This window comes from Sarcophilus harrisii, chromosome 3, assembly GCF_902635505.1.
Source record: "Sarcophilus harrisii chromosome 3, mSarHar1.11, whole genome shotgun sequence".
NCBI classification, from domain to species: domain Eukaryota; kingdom Metazoa; phylum Chordata; class Mammalia; order Dasyuromorphia; family Dasyuridae; genus Sarcophilus; species Sarcophilus harrisii.
In genome coordinates, this window is record NC_045428.1 from 571,698,497 (window position 1) to 571,716,564 (window position 18,068).

Here is an 18,068-nt window from a genome sequence, read left to right on the forward strand (position 1 = left end):
AAGTTTCAGCATTTGGAAGGCTCCTTAAGGTCCCAGAAATTCTCTCCACCCTCTATCCCAGAGCTTATTGGTACTTCCTTTCCTCTCCTAGTCCCACTTTCCCTTTGCCTTTGGTGTTTTGGGATGGAATTGTTCTCTTAAGAAATCAGATCAAGATGAAAATTTTGCTCCATATTATTCATCAAGGGGTAGGGGAGGGAGGATAAAGAGTTATGATTAATAACAGAGAATTATTAATGAACAGTTTTATCAGATTTATTATTTAATATTATTAATATTTATTAGATTACAGTCACCAGGAGAAGCAAGTTTAAGTTAGTTCTCTAATCTCAACAGCATTTTCTAGTGGGAGAATCCTACTACCCCAGATGAGTTGTTCATATGGTCTTTGGTGATGGTGTTTGTGCTCTGCTCATTCCAGATGTTCCCTCTTCTCCAATCCTGGAGTCAACCAGACAGTGAGGAGGATCTTGGGTACTTGTGTGTTCTCTCTGTTGATCCTCTTGAGTTTCATTACCCTGGACTTGAGGGACAGCATTGAGAGGTGGAAGAACACAGAACTGGCTCTCAAGAATCTGGCATCCTGCAGATAGCTGTTGGTGGTGCCTTTGGTCAGGTTCCTCCAAGAAGAAAGGGATACCTGCTGGCCCCCATGGGTGGCCTCCCCGTTAAAGAACAACAGCCTGTTGTGTAGGAAGCTGCTGGACCATCTGGAAGCTCTCTGTAGAAAGGAGGAAGACAGGCTATCTCTCAGCAATCCTGGATCCCAAAATGAGCAGGTCTGCTCATCAAAATGGCACGGCGAAGACTCAATGTCTCCTCAGCTCTTGAGCAGGGCTCACTGCTGTCTGTGCTCATCTCAGAATTGCTACAAGCCTTAGGGGATCCTGAGGTCACCCTCAGGGCACTGAGGAGTAACCCTGACCTGGTGGATGTGGTCTCCTTGAGGATTCTCTTCCAGGTTCAAGACTTTCTTGTCCAGGTCTTTCAGCAGCCCCAAGACAGTGAGAGCAGATGGTACCAAACACTCTCCATCCTTAACTTTGCCCTTCTCGCTTCAGAGAACCTGCAGAGAACCTGTCCTTCTCCCTGCCTATATCAGTGGAAGGGCTTTCTACCTTTCAGCTTTTCTCAGCACTCTCTCGCTTGGGCCCTGGGAAAAACCCTGGTCCAGGGCCTTTGGGACAGTGGCCACAAGAAGCTGAATGGGAAAACCAGGGCCATCCTCTCATCCACGAGTTTTAAAGTTACCTTGTTGCCGGTGACCGGCCTTATCTACCCTGTCTTCTTCGTGTCTTTCAAGCAGATGGCCCTGTGGATCCAGAACTATGCCCAGAATCTTAGGACAAGGACCGAGGCTCTGAAGCATGAACGGAGGCTGGCCAAAAACCTCCTCCATCAGATGCTGCCCAGATCCGTGGCAAAGCAACTCCGGAGACACAGACATGTTGAGGCCGAGGACTATGAGCAGGTGAGACTGTGCTGTCATATTCAGTTATTGCCTGGTCTTTTCCCACAATCCTCCCTTCCTCTCTAATCTCACTGTTGCCACCTGGACTATGACAATGTTCTACCATGGAGCTTTCATGTGTCAGATCTCTCCCCCACTTCTACTCCATCCTTCACACTACTGCCAGAATAATTTACCTTACCCATAGATCTGACTGCAATACTCCTCTACTCAAATATTTTCCATGACTCCCAATTGCTCCCAAGTAACATTTGGATTTCTTTTGTTTGTTTGTTTTTTGATGAGGCAGTTGGGGTTAAGTGACTTGCCCAGGGTCACACAGCTAGAAAGTTTTTAGTGTTTGAGGTCGGATTTGAATTCAGGTCCTCCTGACTTCGGGGCTGGTGCTCTATTCATTGTGCCACCTAGCTGCCTCCCCTCAGTAAAACTTTAAAAGATAAAAATTAAATAAAAAAAGACATGTAAGTCAAACCAATGAGAATTTATTAAGCACCTACTGTTATGAGCCAGAACTTGAAACAAGGTGATAACTCAAGGGAGATGTTAGAATCCTAGTGTTAAATCAGTGGAATAGATAACAATGCTTATTGGTTCACACCTTAGAGCAAATCCTTACAAAGTGATAAGTCAATTGCCTAATTTTAGTATGGTATTTAGCAAATTCTCTAACTCACTAATGTATTTAAGTACTCTTTGGAGTTCACAAGTATGGGAGATTCACAAAGTTAACTTTGTCACTTTGTGAATTCACACCTCCTTAATCCCTGCCTCCAGAAGGAGGAGTCAGCCTTTGGGAGATCATATATAAAGAAGCTCTTAGAGCTTCAGGTTAGTTAGTTTGGAACATTGTCAGGAGTCGGAGAAGAGCACTCTGGGTGATTGAGAGCCAGGAGCACTCCAGGAGGAAGCCCACAAGCCCTCTCTCGGAAGTGGAGTCAGATTCATTCCATCTTCCACCTTTGTGCTGTCTGGAGGCTGAAGAAAGCAGAGGCAGAAGCAAAAGACAAAGCTGCAAGAGCTCAAGTACTTCTTGGCTCCCGGAGGCAGCGATGGCATTAGAGACAATTCCCAAGGATTTGCGACATCTGCGAGCTTGTCTTCTTTGTTCTTTGGTCAAGACTATAAACCAATTTGAGTATGATGGCTGTGACAATTGTGACTCATACCTACAGATGAAAGGTAACCTAGAGATGGTATATGACTGCACAAGTTCTTCTTTTGATGGGATCATTGCGATGATGAGTCCAAAAAACAGCTGGGTCTCTAAATGGCAGCAAGTTAGTACCTTCAAGCCTGGAGTTTATGCAATGTCTGTCACTGGCTGTCTGCCTCCAGGAATTGTTCGGGAGCTGAAGAGCCAAGGCGTGGTTTACAAATCCAGAGACACAGCAATAAAGACCTAGTGAGCCCAAGGACGTCCAACCCTCTTTGCTTGAAAACCTATTGGGCTGAGAGTTTTTTTTTTTTTGTTTTTTTTTTTGTTTTTGTTTTTGTTTTTTGGTTTTTGGTTTTTGGTTTTTTGGCCTGGAGAACTGAAAGAATACTACTCATTGTCCTGCCTACTCTCCATTCTTCAGCATTTGAGGGATGCCAAGAGCAATAATATGGCTGATTTCAAGAACATTGGATTTTGGGTTGTTGAAAGGGGGTTGGATTCATAAGATTTTGGAAATGTCTAGGCAGGGTATACTATTTATTTAAGACACTCCTCCAAAGGGGAAGCCATGGACAACCCTAGAGAACTTTTTAATTTAGTTCTCTATACCATTAATTTTTTAATTTTTGACAAAGATGCACTGGCTCCAGCAGACATGTTTTATAACCCACTAGAAGAGCAGTATCCAGTGTGAGCGGCTCCACTAGCTTTAGGTAATCGCCAGGTGATGTGGAAAGACCCAGGAAGTGGTGAATGGAAGAGACCAGATAGGTCAACTGCTTGGGGGAGAGGGTTTGCTGTATCTCTACAGGAGGAGAAGGAATCAGATGGGTGCCAATGAGCCGTATTCGCCTTGTCCATCGGAGAGAAACAGAAAAAGAGAAAAACCTCAAAATAAAGGAGAAGATTTAAGAAACATCTGACACTGAAAGAGCATGGCTGACAATGAAACTGTTAAAAGAACTTTTAAAATCTTCAGGACTCATTGGATTCCTTGAGATGAAAAATTGTTGATGAGACTATTGCAGTACTTCAGAGTTTACAGGAATTATTGGATTCCAGGCACATGAACTAATGGATTCCTTTTGGACTATTTCTAGAATTTATGGACATGTATAAATTCTCATGTTGAAGCCAGTGTTATATTGCTATGTGCTTGTGTATTTTATGTAATTAAGTGTAATGTCTCCCATATTGATGGATTTATGTATACCTGTTTCAAATGAGCCCTTCAGAAACTGGCTAATCTGATTTGACTTCCTATTTCCTTTGGTGTTGTCATCTCCCTTCCTTGTCAGGGAGGGCACGACCACCTTCTTTTTATGGTGTGTGTTCACTTCTTTTTTGAGCAATCAGGGAAGGCGTGATCACTTTCTTTTTTGGGGTTCTCAACTCCTTGAGAAGTCAGGGAGGTCATGACCACCTATGTTCTAAATCAAAAGAAAGCTGGAGATGTTATAAGCCAGAACTTGAAACAAGGTGATAACTCAAGGGAGATGTTAGAATCCCAGTGTTAATTCAAAGATAACAATGCTTATTGGTTCACACGTTAGAGCAAATCCTTACAAAGTGATAAGTCAGTTGCCTAATTTAGCATGGTACATTGCTATTGCCGATTCCCTTCTTCCTCCGATCTTTCTTCATCTCTGCTAAGAATAAAAATTGACGATTTCCCCCTAACCTAAATTCCTGACTCTGGCTGATTTTAAAATACGCGGTCATCACATATTTAAGTACTCATTGGAGTTCACAAGTATGGGAGATTCACAAAGTTAACTTTGTCACTTTGTGAATTCACACCTCCCTTAATCCATCCCTCAGAGGAGTCAACCTTTGGGAAATCATATATAAACAAGTTCTTAGAGCTTCAGGTTAGTTAGTTCAGTACATTGCCAGGAGTTGGAGAGGAGCACTCTGGGAGATGCAGAAGCCCACAAGCCCACTCTCAGAGGTGGAGTCAGATTCATTCCATCTGCTGGCTGGAGGCCGAAGAAAGCAGAGGCAGAAGCAAAGGACAAAGCTGCAAGAGCTCTTGGAACCAAGGAGAGAGAGAGGCCTCTAAAAAAGCTAACTGGGCTTGGGAAGAGATGAGAAATAAACGTTTGGATTTTATCAGCTGGCTGTATTTGGAGTGATTATTACTCAGAATCAAAACTAAGGCTGCCTCCAGAAAACCTCTCCAAGAAACCTGCTCCCAGAGAGAACCATTGTATTTTAAAAAGAGAACACCACAACCTACTAAGCCAGATACTGTGAATACAGAGAAAGGGAAAAAAAATCCTGCTTTCAAGGCATTTAACATTCTAATGCAAATAACGATACATGGAATACATGTAAATGTATCGAATATATTCATATATGTATAGTACATATATACACTCACACTATATATTATTATTATTATTGTTCAATTGTTTTGTTGTGTTTAACTCTGCATGACCTGTGGACCATGGTATGCCAATACTATCCATGGGCTTTTCATGGCAAAGCTACTGGAATAATTTGCTATTTCCTTCTCCAGTGGATTGAGAAATCCATAATACATACACATAATACACACACACATACACATACATTTATGATCAATAGTAGATTATCTCAGAGAATCAGAGAGAATCACCAAGATTAACGAGAACTGGGAAAGTCTTCTTTTAGATGAGACTTTAATTGAGACTCAAAAGAAGTCAGGGAAGTTAGGAGCTGGCTATGAAGAGGGAGTGTGTTCCAGGCCTGAGAAAGAGCCAATAAAAACACATGGAATCTGGAGCTGGACGGACCCCGGAAACAAAGACCCTGAATTAGGGTCTCAGCATGAAGTGATGAAAGCCTCCAGGGGGATGGCAGTGTCAGAGGAGAGAAGGGGGGCATTTGAGAAAGTTTATGAAGGTATAAAGGGCAACTAATTGGCTCTGGGAAGGTGGTGAGAGTAAAATGAAGATGAACTGGGGTACAAGCCAAGGCCACTGGGAGCCCCCGCTTCCTTAGGTCCCTAGTTAATTCTGCTGTGGAGTTGTTTTTTTTTCCCTTTTCAAGGTTGTCTTTGGTTGATGTTTATTGTAACTGAGCACGGCTATCCAAAGTAGGGAAAGCTACTTAATCAGGAAATGCTCTTTACCATTAGGGATAACTGGGCACTGGGCTGGCTAGTGAATCAGGTGGAAGGACAAAGATATGCTGGTAAATATTTAACAACCAGCTCTTAGGTTTAATTTGTAATATTACCATTGTCTCCATCACTTTCTTGAGTCTAGACAATTAACAGAACAATAAATCAAGCCCTGGTTTGTGGCACTTGCTGCTGGTTTCTGAGGCATAAATGTTTATATTGATAGCAAAAAAATCTGCTTTAGAGATGCCTAGTGCCAGTCTCTAGAGAACTGACTAAAGCTCCAGCAGCCATGGGCATCTTCTCTCCCTCATGCTCACTTATTCATTCTGGGTGTCTCCTTCCATCATTTCCAATTGAATCACCTAAGTCTGCTTAACATACATGGGCTGATGAGAAGAGAAGGTGAGCCAAAATAGGGAGAACACTGAAGAAACCAGTCTGTTCAAGAATTGGGAAGATCCAGGCCAAACTCAGTGAATCCCTGGAGAAGGAAAAGTTTGCTTGTGGGAGGAACCAGTTGGTTCCATTGGTCCTAGAATGAGCAGATCATTACCAATGACCCAGATTCAAAGATTGTTACAGAGGAAAGGGAACTTGTGAATAATCACATCCAACTCTCCCATTTTTACAAATCAGAAAACCATCGCTCCAAGAAGTAAAGTTGTCTTGATGAAGATCGCACAGCTGATTAATAATAAGTAGCATTTATGTAATAATAGAATAATAATAGCTTATATTACACGTAGTGTTTTAAATTTTGCAGAGCTCTTTATGAATGTTACATCATGTGATCCTCCAATAGCCTGTGAGGAAATTCCAGTCATTTCCTCTATTTTGCTGATGGCTAGTTAGTTCTCACAACAGCTGTGTGGGGTCACTAGGATATTACTTTTCTCACATGGCCTCACTTTTTCATTTGGAAAATAAAGTTCAGGGCATAATTTGGGGGTCAATAACTCCTAAAGTTCTCTCAAGCTTGAAAGCTTGAAATCTATGACTCTGTGATCAAGTCAGGGACAGAGTTGGCAGTTCAGCCATGTCCCCTGCCTTCCAACACCAGGCACTCCCACCTGAGATCTACTATATGTGAAGATTCTGGGACAAGTCAGCTTTTCCAGTGACTGTCAATCCATGGAGCAGAGAACTTCCATATGGATGCTTGCTCTTGTTAGATGCTCCTCAGGGTCAGTGGTTTTCATAGTATAGCCTGATTGTTGAGGTTCCAAAAGGATTTAGCCCACTTCAATTGGTGTTATAATTATAATAAACTTTGCCCCTTGACTGGGAGATGGATTCAAGCCTGAAAATTCTTTTGAGACACCTCGTGACGTCAATCTGCAACCCCAACCTTTTTGAGGTCTCCTTTTAAACCTCAACATTTGATGGTTCTGTATGGGGAGAATCTGGCTTCTCCTGATTTTATTCCCTCCTTGTCAAGGTAAGCCCCCCTTTCTTTTCTCCCTCGATCCTACAGCTGGGACACACCAAGCAACTGGAAGAATGCTTGACTGGGTCGTCTTGAGCTCCACTCTCAGCAAAATTTCCTTCACTGGGGACACCCAGACTTAGAAATTCTTGCAATTTTTGCAAAGTTCCTAGGGAACCTTTGTCACCATTTCACCTTCTCTGGGACACCAGAGGAAATGAGGTGCTATAGGATGGCTTTTGGCAAAGAAATATATAACTATATTATTATATTCTTAAGGCCGAGAGACTTTAGGATCATTGACAGGCAGATTGTTAGAACAATAGCTAAGGTCTAAGGTCAGAGGACCTCACCATTACTGCTGTATTTCCCCTAGAAACTGCACTCCATGGAATCCATCATGACGACCCAGGGATGTCCTCTAAGATCTTTTTGGGAGCCTGTAAGGTTAAAACTATTCTTCACAATAATACTAAGGCATTTTAATTTGAAGTGTGATAAATATATACAATTAAAAAAAATCCATATAAACAAAGGGTCTTTGGGGTCCTCAGTTTTTTAAAGAGTATAAAGGGGTCTTGAGACCAAAAAGTTTGAGGTTCCCTGCTCTGGATGTAATGATTCTTTTCCTCTCCCCTTTGTTGTCTGAGCAGCTGTAGAGGCAAAGAAAGAGGAAAATTTATTTGCATTTTATTCCCTGATGCTCTTGTGGGGATAATTACTCCTAATTAGTCCCAGGTGTCTGGATCAAATCAAAGCTTAGGAGGCTGAAGAAGGAATTAGGAGAGAGAGGGAAAGAAGGGAAAAAAGGAAGGGAATGCTCTAAAATTTGAATCCAATTGGAAAAGAAGGAGGACCCTGGGTAAGATAGACTATCTTCCTAGTTTGATGTCTTGGGTCGTCCCTGAGGTGGAATTAAGGAACCAGGGGATAGATCACGGGCCAGGAGCCAGATTTGATGAAGGAAACAGAGAGGTTAGTGGTAGCCCAAAAATGACCTCTCCATCTCTGACCCTAGTGGGCTCTCCTGGACAGTCCTCAGAACTGGGGGTGAGATTTGAGAGACAGGAAGCCCACAGCTGCTGAGCCTCAGAATGAACCTTACCACTAGTAATCACAGACTCATTTTCATCAGTGGAGTTTCATCAATGAATTGGTTTGAACTAGTCCATCTGTTTTTCCAAAAGGGGGAGACATGCTGTTGTCTCTTAGTCTCCTAGAAACACAGAGCTTGAGGCTCATTGGGAAAGGACTGTTATTTGCATTTTGTTTCAAAGTTGCTTTGTGGAGGATAATTACCCCTAATTAGGACAGGGAATAGATATAGAACAAAGCTTCAGGCAGAGGATGTCGGAATAAGGGGTAGGGAAATTGTTGGGGTAGGACATGCTGTAACTTTGATCAAATTAGAAAAGAATGGGGATTGAGCGCTAGACTTCAGAAGCCTGGTGGTGAAATAAATTTCTTATCTGTCCCCAGAGATATGTTGAACTGGAGATGCATAATGAAGCATACAGTGTCAAACAATGTACTGATGTGTTTTGCTTTGTTAAAAGAGAAAGATTTAGAAAGAGGACTATGGGGACTGAGTATGGAACACAACATAGTTTTTTTCGCCTTTTTTTGTTGTTTGCTTGCTTTTTGTATTATTTCTCTTTTTTTCCTTTTTGATCTAATTTTCCTTGTGCAAAATGATAATTGTGGAAATATGTATAGAAGAATTGCATATGTTTAACCTATAGTGGATTATTTGATGTCGGGGAAAGGGAGAGAGAAAAAAAATTGGAACACAAGGTTTTGCAAGGGTGAACATTGAAAATTGCATAAAAAAGTTGTGTTTTTTTGTTTTTGTTTTGTTTTGTTTTGTTTTTAAAGAAGGGTTTGTGGTGCAGTCAATGGGAATCCACAGCCATGTAGAAGTAAAGAGCATCAGTAAACATTTATATTAAATTTTTTTTTAAAGAAAATGATGTAAAAAATAAAGAAAAGGATGAGGAGGTGACAAAGAACAACATTTTTTGCTGAATATCCCTGATTCCTGAAATGGTCTTTACCCCCATCTTAGTTCCTGGCTGTTTCTCAAACAAGATCCTCCATCTCCCTACCCAAGCACTCCCCCTAGACTGTATCTCACACCTGGAATCCTTTCCTTCCAGGTCTCGGCCTCTTGCCTCTTGGCTTCTTCAAGTCTCAGCTAAAATCCCATCTTCTACAAGAAGCCTTTTCCGGTCTTTCTTCATTCTAGTGTCTTTCCTCTGCTGATATCTCTAGTTTATCGCGTCTATAACTTGCTTTAATATGGTTATAATACTGGAGCGCTTTGCCATTTATTTCTCGAGCTCACTTTATAAACTGAGACTGAAGTGGACAGGTTTAGTCACTTGCCAAAGTCACAGTACTAGTAAGTACCTGAGCTGGATTTGAACTCAGTTCCTCCTGATTCCAGGTCTAGAACTCTTTCAGCTGTAGCTGCTCCCCCTTTTTTCTGTCCACAAAGCTCCAAGACACCCTGAAAACGGGGCTGCTCTTTTTGTTGAGACCCTCCCCATCCTTTGTCTCCTGCTCTGCTTCCTCAGGAGCCAGGTGACCATTTTCTTCTCAGACACTGTGGTTTTCACCAGTATGGCAGCCTCCTGCACTCCCCTGCAAGTGCCTCAGTTTCCCCATCTATAAAATGAGCTAGAGAAGGAAATGGCAAACCACTTCAGTATCTTTGCCAAAAACAAAAAACAAAAACCCAAATGAGGTCATGAAGAATCTAATAGGATGAAACAACTTCACAGCAACAAGGGAGAGGGTCAGAAAGAGATTCACACCTAATTCTACTTGTAGGAATCTATATAGCCTTAAACAATGCCCTCAGGCACAGGGGAAAAGCTCTCTGCCCACTCCTCTTTGTTTCAGGCAGTCCACTCTTACGCAAAAGCACAATTATCTTTAAGATTAGACTCCTCTGTTAACCTGCAGGGAAGACAATTAGAATATAGTATCTATCGCCCAGTTTGATATCTTTACCGTGGAGAATCCCTGGGTCCCCAGGCAAGCTTGATCACCAACCAGAACTACATCTCTCCAGATCCCTGGTACTGTGATTGTCCAACCGTTTGTGAACTTTAACCTGCCTCAGAACTGAAACTGGGGGAAGGAGGAGGTACCCAAGTGGTCCTTATCCTGACCTAACAGATTGTGTAGGTAGAAGGCTCGTAGTGACAGTGATGATAAGTCCTTTGAATTTGGGGTTTACATGAGGTCTGTCAGTGCCATTTGTAGGGTGCACAATTACAATTCAGAAAAAAAGAGTCTACAAATCAGATCTTGGTTTATTGTTTTGTTCATTGTCTAAAGTTAAAGTGATGGAGAAAATATACATAATTCAGTATTTCATATATATATTTTCAAAAAGCTGGTTGTTAAATATTTACCAGCATACCCTTACTCCCAGGCCATTCATTTTGCCAATCTTGCAGAAATATAGAATCTCAGGATGGGAAGGGTGAGACTCCAGAGGAACTGGGGTTTCCTGATCAGGAATCTCCTCTATACCCCATTTGAGAAGAGGTCACACAGAGAAGCCCTTCAAGAAGGGGAAGATACTACAACTCACTCACCTTTCAAGAAATGATTCTTATTATTCTAACTTACCAAATATCAAAATGAACACTTCCTTACACACGGCAAAACAGAAAATGAGGATTGCACATACAACTGGAATCTCTTTTACATCTTGTGTTTCTTTTCAGTGTATAATACATTCAATAAGTAACTTTTAAACTTCCTTATGGTGAGAGTCTCTTCAGTTTTCTTTCCCAGACTGCCTCCTTCCATTCCTTCTCCTTGCCTTCCTTTCTCTTCCCCACAGGCCCCTGTGGTTGGTTACAAAATTCCTCGTTACTGCCTCTTTGGAGACACGGTCAACACAGCATCCAGGATGGAATCCATCAGTCTGTGTGAGTGCCTCCAGTTAACTGGCTTTTCTTGCCACCTTTCCTTAGACCTCTCACTGAGGAAATTAAGACCCCAAGAAAAGTCCACGAGAATTTGAACTTGGTGAGGTCCTTTGATTCTCCAAATCTGCCCTACTATTCAGCTCTCTTCAGGAGGCCTTCCTTCCCCAGTGATTTTATCTTCAACCCCCTCCTCAGTCTCCTTTTTGGTCTCTCTGCTTCCCTGAGGCAAATCTACTCCTTAGAAAGTAATCCCCACGGATTTCCATGAACAGGAACACTCATTCATCTTCCCTGGGGCATAATTGGGGCTGGGGCTATAGTCCAGCCCCCACTAGTCTTTCTCCATTTGCTAATTTCTTTCCATCTGGCAACCCCAAAGAATCACATCAGCTCAGTTACCTACCAGATCCTCCTGACTTTTAAACTTCCTTATGGTGAGAGTCTCCCCAATTTGCCTATGAAACTGAGCTTCGAGGAGAGATTGATGTCATGGTGAGAAGGGGCTGGGTCAGATTGAGATGCTGGCCTGGGCCCACTCCTCAAACCCTGGGTACCCAATGATCATGGCACCATGTATGGTAAAACTGGACAGCTCCTTAAGAGTCATCTTGTACACATCTCCCCCCTTCTCCTTTTACAGATGAGGAAAATGAGTCAATTTTAAGTGGGTTGCCAAAGGCAAATACAAGCAATGGCCATCAGAGCCCTTTGGGATCCGTGTGGGAGATATCTCTTCAGTATAGCCAGAGCTAAAATTGAATGGTCTCCAGTATCTCATTCATTCATCCATTCATCTGTCAAATATTTGTAAAGCACCAGCCAGCCGTACAAGGCACTATTCTGCCAGCTGATCAGAATACAGATATCTCTGCCACAAACAATCGTCTTCAGGAGCCCAGGCAATGGAAAGATTGCTGCATTTGGGGGCAGAAATCTGGGTTTGAATCTAAACTGGATCAGTGACTATGTAACTTTTGTTAGAAATATGTTACAAAGATAAAAAGGACTCAGGAGTGTATGAAGTAAGTTTATTTATGGTTCTTGCGAGAAGCCGTAGATCCCACCAGGGGTGAATTGCTGTTTAGGAAGGAGCCTTTAAATTTTTTATTCTGAAGTGCAAAGCTTTCCCTCATCACCCCATTGATTGGGGATGGTGAAGTTAACAGACTTCCTGGTTCTCCCATTGCATGTTCCTCCTTGATATGTTCCACCTCCCTCATGATAGAACCCATATTCAAAAAATGGCAGAAAACTCCTTTGGGGAGAAGTTAACATTAATTCATTGAACATGCACACTCAGTGTTTGCAGTTGCCTTTTACCCACTTCTTGTTTTTGGTTGATTTTATCAGTTTATGTTTATCAGTTCAGTGGCTTAATATCTTATTTTGCACAACTAACTAATTCAGCTGTCATGGCTGTTCTCTAAGTTCTTCTCCCTTCATGGAAATACAACCCTATAGGTTCCTCACAGATTGGACAAACCACTTCCCTTTTCTGGGTCTCAGTTTCCTTACTTATAAGATGAGGGAGCTGGACTCCCTGGCTTCTCGATCCCTTCCACTTCTGAATCTGTGACCCCATGTTCCTCCCCCATCTCCGATCTCTGTTTCATCACCTGTAAAGTGATGGAGGGTCCTTTTTAGCTCTGCAGCTACGAGCCTACGATTGTATAAACTAAGTAGGAGAGAAGGCAATGAACATCCAGGAAAGTCTTCCTGCCCATTCATTTGGGGATGGAGCACACCAGAGCATGGTTATTCTCCACTCTCTGTCGTGGGGGAATGTTTCCAATCCAAAGGCACATCTCTCCTTCTGCTCAGAGCAGCCCGGGCTCTCCCTGAGAGAGTTCCTGAGACAAATGAATTTTAATATTTGCTCAAGCTGTGCAATCTGAGAAAACAAATGTACCGGAATATGAGCATCTGTGGGACCCAGTCTAAAGCAATTCCCCTTCCACCAATCTAGACATCATTGCTTTTCTCCTTTGGGGTAAGAGAATGAATGAAGAAGTACTGAAGAAAGAAGCAATGGCTGATGGGAGTTGGAAAGAGGCTTGGGGGACTTGGGGGAAGGGAAAACTTCCTGATAACTGGGGCTCTTTAAAAGTAGAAGACTTTATCATAGGGTCATCATCCAGGGGTGGAAGGGACTAGTCCAGCCCCATAATTTTGGAGACAAAGATACTAAGGACCAGAGAAGGTCCAACATCACACAGAAGAGGAAGAAATTTGCTCATTGTGAAACAGCTAGCAAATTTGAACCGGGTCCTTTCACTTCAGAGTGGGTACTCTTCCCATTATACAATTACCCCTTCCTTGGAGGCCTTCAAGCAGAGGCTGGCTGCCTCCTTGGCTCTTGGGATGTTGTAGAAAGGATTCCTGTTCAGATACAAGTTGGATTTGATAATCTCCGACATCATCGAATTGAAAATGAACCCTAGAGATCATTTTCCTAGATGAACTGAAGTTGAGACCGTTCTTTTTTTCTTTTATTAACTTTTTTATTAAAGCATTTTATTTTTCAAAACATATGCATGGAAAATTCTTCAACATTAGCCTTTGCAAAACCCTATGCTCCAATTTCCCTCCTTCTCCCATTCCTTCCCCTAGATACCAAGTAGCCCAATACATGTTAAACATGGTAGAAATGTGTTAAATGCAATATATACATACATATTTATACAATTATTGTGCTGCTCCAGGAAAAAAAAAGAGAGAAGCAAAATAAAATGCAAGCAAACAACAACAGAAAGAGTGAGATGCTATGTTGTCGTCCACACTCAGCTCCCACAGCTCTCTCTCTGGGTGTAGATGGCTCTAATGATCATAAAATCATTGAAACTGGTTTGAATCATCTCATTGTTGAAGAGAGCCATGAGGGAGCTTTCCAACATCATCTAAGGAATAAGTCACAGAGCCAGGATTTAAATGCAAATCCCCTGATTCCAGAGTCACTTTCTTATGCTGCCTCTATCCCTTTCAACTTTGAGATTCTGTTGGTGATATTTTTTATTCATTCATTCAAAAAATAATTGTTGGGCAGGAGAAAGCTGTTGAAGGAAAAGATCTTCTGGACTCAGTTTAAGTCCTTCCCCTTCTTTCAGGGCAAAGGGAAAATGAAAACTTATTGGCTTCTGAGAAACAAGAACTACAGTGTGAAGAATGACAGCCTGGTGTGTCACTGGCAGCCACTGAAGAATGCCTCTGGAAACAAGGCACAGAGAGGAGTCCAATCTCTGGCCTAAGTGTGAGGAGGGGGAAGGGCTTTGTGGGGGATCCAGCTCTCGGTGAGGAAAGGGATCAATGAGGTTGCTCTCCTTGGAGACGCTGGCAGTGGGACCCGTTGCCTCGACTTCCCAAGGAGGGACCACCACAGTCCTGCTAGCTGACCTCAAGAAACAGGCTGTTCTGGGTTAGCCTGGAGCAGAATTGGCCAGGGAGAAGCTACTGAGGGGGAACAGAAGAGATGGGAAAGGGCTATTTTGAAATGAAAATAATTCTTAAGTTTTAGAGGTGGAAGAGATTTTAGGAAATCATTTGAAGAAAGAAGAAAGGAAGGGGAAGTGATAAGGTAATGAGGAAAGGATAAAAAGAGAGGCTGAGAAGGAAAGCAACATGGAGGGAAATTCACAAAAAAATTATTAAAAGTTGGCCATATATAAGAAAATATAAAAACCTGGCAAGATATATATGAACTGATACATAATGAAGTGAGCAGAACCAGGACAGCATTATACTGCTCTAAAGCAATATTATGTGAATATTGAACAGTGGATCTATGAATTATAATTGTGAAAGACAACTACTCCGATCAGTACTATGATCCAAGACAGTTCCAAAGATCTCATGATGAAAATGTTATATACTTTCAGAGAGAGAGAGAACTGATGAACTCAGTGCAAATTGAGGTATAATTTTCTCACTTTATTTTTCTTGCTTTATTGTGACAGGGCTAATATGGAAATGTTTTACATGATTTCACATGCATAATTGATATTGAATTTTTTGCCTTTCCAGTGACTGGAGTAAGGATTGCAGAGAGTTAGAGAATTTGGAACTCAGCATTTTAAAAAGAATGTTAAAAATAAATAATAATTTTAAAAAATAAAATTTTTCAATAGAATCACAAGAATCATTTAGTCTAATCCTTTATCAACAATAATATCAACTAGCATTTATATGGGCCAATAAGAATTTCAAATCATTTCATAAAAACTCACTCCATTTATCCTCACAGTAACCCTGGAAGGGAGATGCTATTTATCATTCCCATTTTACATTTGAGGACACTAAGGCAGAGGAGATTAAGGCAGAGTCTCATAGCCAATCGGAGGACGACTTTAAAATCAGGACTTCCTGACTCCAGGTCCAATGCCCTATCTCTCTCTCCACTCTATATGCTGACCTCCCTAGCTTTCTCTAAGCCCCAACTAATATCTCACCTTCTATAGGAAGCCTTCCCCAACTCCCCTTAATTCTAGTGCCTTCCTTCAGCTATATTATTTCCTATTTATCCTATATAAAGCTTGCTTGTCTATTTCTTAGCATGTTGTCTCCCCCATTAGATGGTAAGCTTCTCAAGAGTAGAGACTGACTTTTGCCTCTTTTTATATCCTCAGTACTTATTACAGTACTTGATACATAAGTACTTAATTCACTTTTATCAATTAAGTAATTTGTTTGAGTCATACCTAGCTTTACTTTATATATATTATTCCAATAAATCTCTTAAACATCCCTATGAGATAGGTACTGTTATTGTCCCCATTTTTATTTTTTTCATTGTTACAAATGAAGAAAATTGTTTTTATAACCATTATTTCCCTCTTTTTACAAATGAGAAAAGTGAGGTTGAGAGTGATTAAGTGACTTGCTCAGTAAATGGCTGAGTGTCCTCTTACTTCAAATCTAGAGTTCTTTTCCTCCCATCAGAGGGTCTCCACTTTCCATGCACAATTCCATCCACTTTAAATTTTCTAGCCCTAGAGATGGAGAGGTCAAAGTTGAGAGTGGTGTGGGTGGGATAGTTACTAATAATTGGAAAGTAATTTATTGACAGCATAGAACAATACAACACTTCATTATGTTTGTAATCAGACATTTGGGTTCTATGTGTGCCTCAGCTTGATTCTAGCTATGTGGAGTGGAGAAAAGTCCTTTCTCCCCACTCTGGACCTCAGTTTCCTATTGTATAAAATGAGGATATTGAGCTGGATGTCATTCAAGAGTCCTTTCAGCAATACCATTGCGATTTTCTAATTTTAAGTTGTTGGGATAAGCTGGCTTTTTCTAAATGGGGCTGATCAATCATTCAGTCAATCAACATTGATTGACATTCTCCTTTGTTTACAGATAAGTAAATACAGGGTATGATGGCAGGTGGAGTATCCACTGGGATGATCATAAAGGACCCTCTGAAGGTACTTGAGCTCAGTCTAAATGATCTGGGGATCCTGGGAAAAAGCTGCCTGGCATCAGGGATAGCCTTTACAAAGTCTCAGAAGCAGGAGATGAAATAGGGAAGAGCCAATAGGTCAGTGGACAAAGTGATCTGACTGGGAAGTAGGTGATTGGGGAGTGTTTGAGGATAATCCACCACGAAGCTCATCCCAGACGGATAACTGAGATCCATCTGCCCTTTCTAAAGCAGCATTCTGAGTTTATTGATTGCCTTTCTTTTTTTAAGACAAGCTAACTACTTTTTAAAAGTAGGATCACTCACTCTGCGTTTTTTTCTTTTTTTATTCCACTCTAGTGCAATGGAGGCTAAAACAGCCTCAGATAAGATCTCATCAATAAACACCCCACCCCCCTGAGCTGATATGTCCACCTGGAGGTGAGATGCCCCACAGACCTGACCTAGCTGATAGAGCCTCTCAACTGACATTCCCTTCTCCTGACCTGAGCACTCCCTCGTGCCAAGGAACGGCACCCAGGGGCACCTAGGGAAGGATAATATCCTTCCTGGATTCATGGAGGAGATGGAATAGACCCAGTGGGTTTGCTTTCCTGAAGGCGTACTTCAGGGCTTTCTCAGGGCCTGTGGATGGGCCACTGGCCTAAGAGCCGAAGCATCCACTCAACATGCTAAGCAGAATCTGAGGACAAAATCTGGAACTGAGACTCCTTGTCCATAACCTCAAGGTCGATGAGCTCCTTTAGAAGTGAAGGATGTGAGACTGGAGAGCTATATCTGGGCTAAAAAGCTGGAGGCTTCTGCTTTGTAGAGCCTGATCTGTAAGGGAGTTTAGAGACCATTTATCCAGGGGTTCTTACCTTGGGATGGACTCTGCAATAGATTTCAGGGGGTCTGTGAATTTGGATGGAAAAAATTACATCTTTATTTTCACTTACTTCTACCTGAAATTTAGCATTTCCTTCAATTATGAATGAAAAAACCCCAAACATTGTTCTGAGATCCATGGATTTTTACTGCCAAATGGGTCTGTTACACACACAAAGGGTAAGAACTGATTCACTCCATGATGCTATTTTACAAAGAAAGAACTGATTTCTCAAGATAATGTTGGTATGCCCTTCTAAATCTCAATTTCTTCATCAGCACTCTTCTGAGATCTCAATTTCTTCCTCTTTAAAATGCAGGTAATAATAACACTTGAATTATTGAGTTGTTATGAGACTGAAGTGAGATGACCTTTATTAAGTGCTTTGCAAATCTTAAAGTGATGTAGAAATGTTTATGATGATAATAATTAGTAGTTATATTAATATTACTAGTATTTGTTAGTATGTTATTTTTGTAAGTGAATAGTAGTAGGGAATAGTGGTGGTAGTAGTAGTAACAATAGTAGAAGTAGGGGTGGTAGTAGTAGAAGGAAGGGTAGTAGTGGTGGTGGTGATAGTAGTATCATAGTATAGTATAGTATCATAGATAGTAGTAGTAGTAGTAGAACAGTAGTAATAATAGTAGAAGGAGAAAAGAGTAGTAGTAGGGGTAG

General features: G+C 41.5%; 1 protein-coding gene and 1 pseudogene across 1 annotated transcript; both read left to right on the forward strand.

Moving 5' to 3' along the window:
- The first annotated feature begins 298 nt into the window (after positions 1–298).
- LOC111719890 lies at positions 299–17,099 on the forward strand (annotated as a pseudogene).
- LOC116422849 (transcription elongation factor SPT4-A-like) lies at positions 2,455–3,189 on the forward strand. Its single transcript, XM_031962850.1, has one exon. It carries the CDS (start codon positions 2,521–2,523, stop codon positions 2,872–2,874), a length of 354 nt encoding a protein of 117 aa, XP_031818710.1. The 5' UTR covers positions 2,455–2,520; the 3' UTR covers positions 2,875–3,189.
- Positions 17,100–18,068: the final 969 nt, after the last annotated feature.

What these genes read in the sequence shown, in the direction of transcription:
- LOC116422849 (XM_031962850.1), top strand. Translation starts at nt 2,521, where the DNA reads ATGGCATTAGAGACAATTCCCAAGGATTTGCGACATCTGCGAGCTTGT.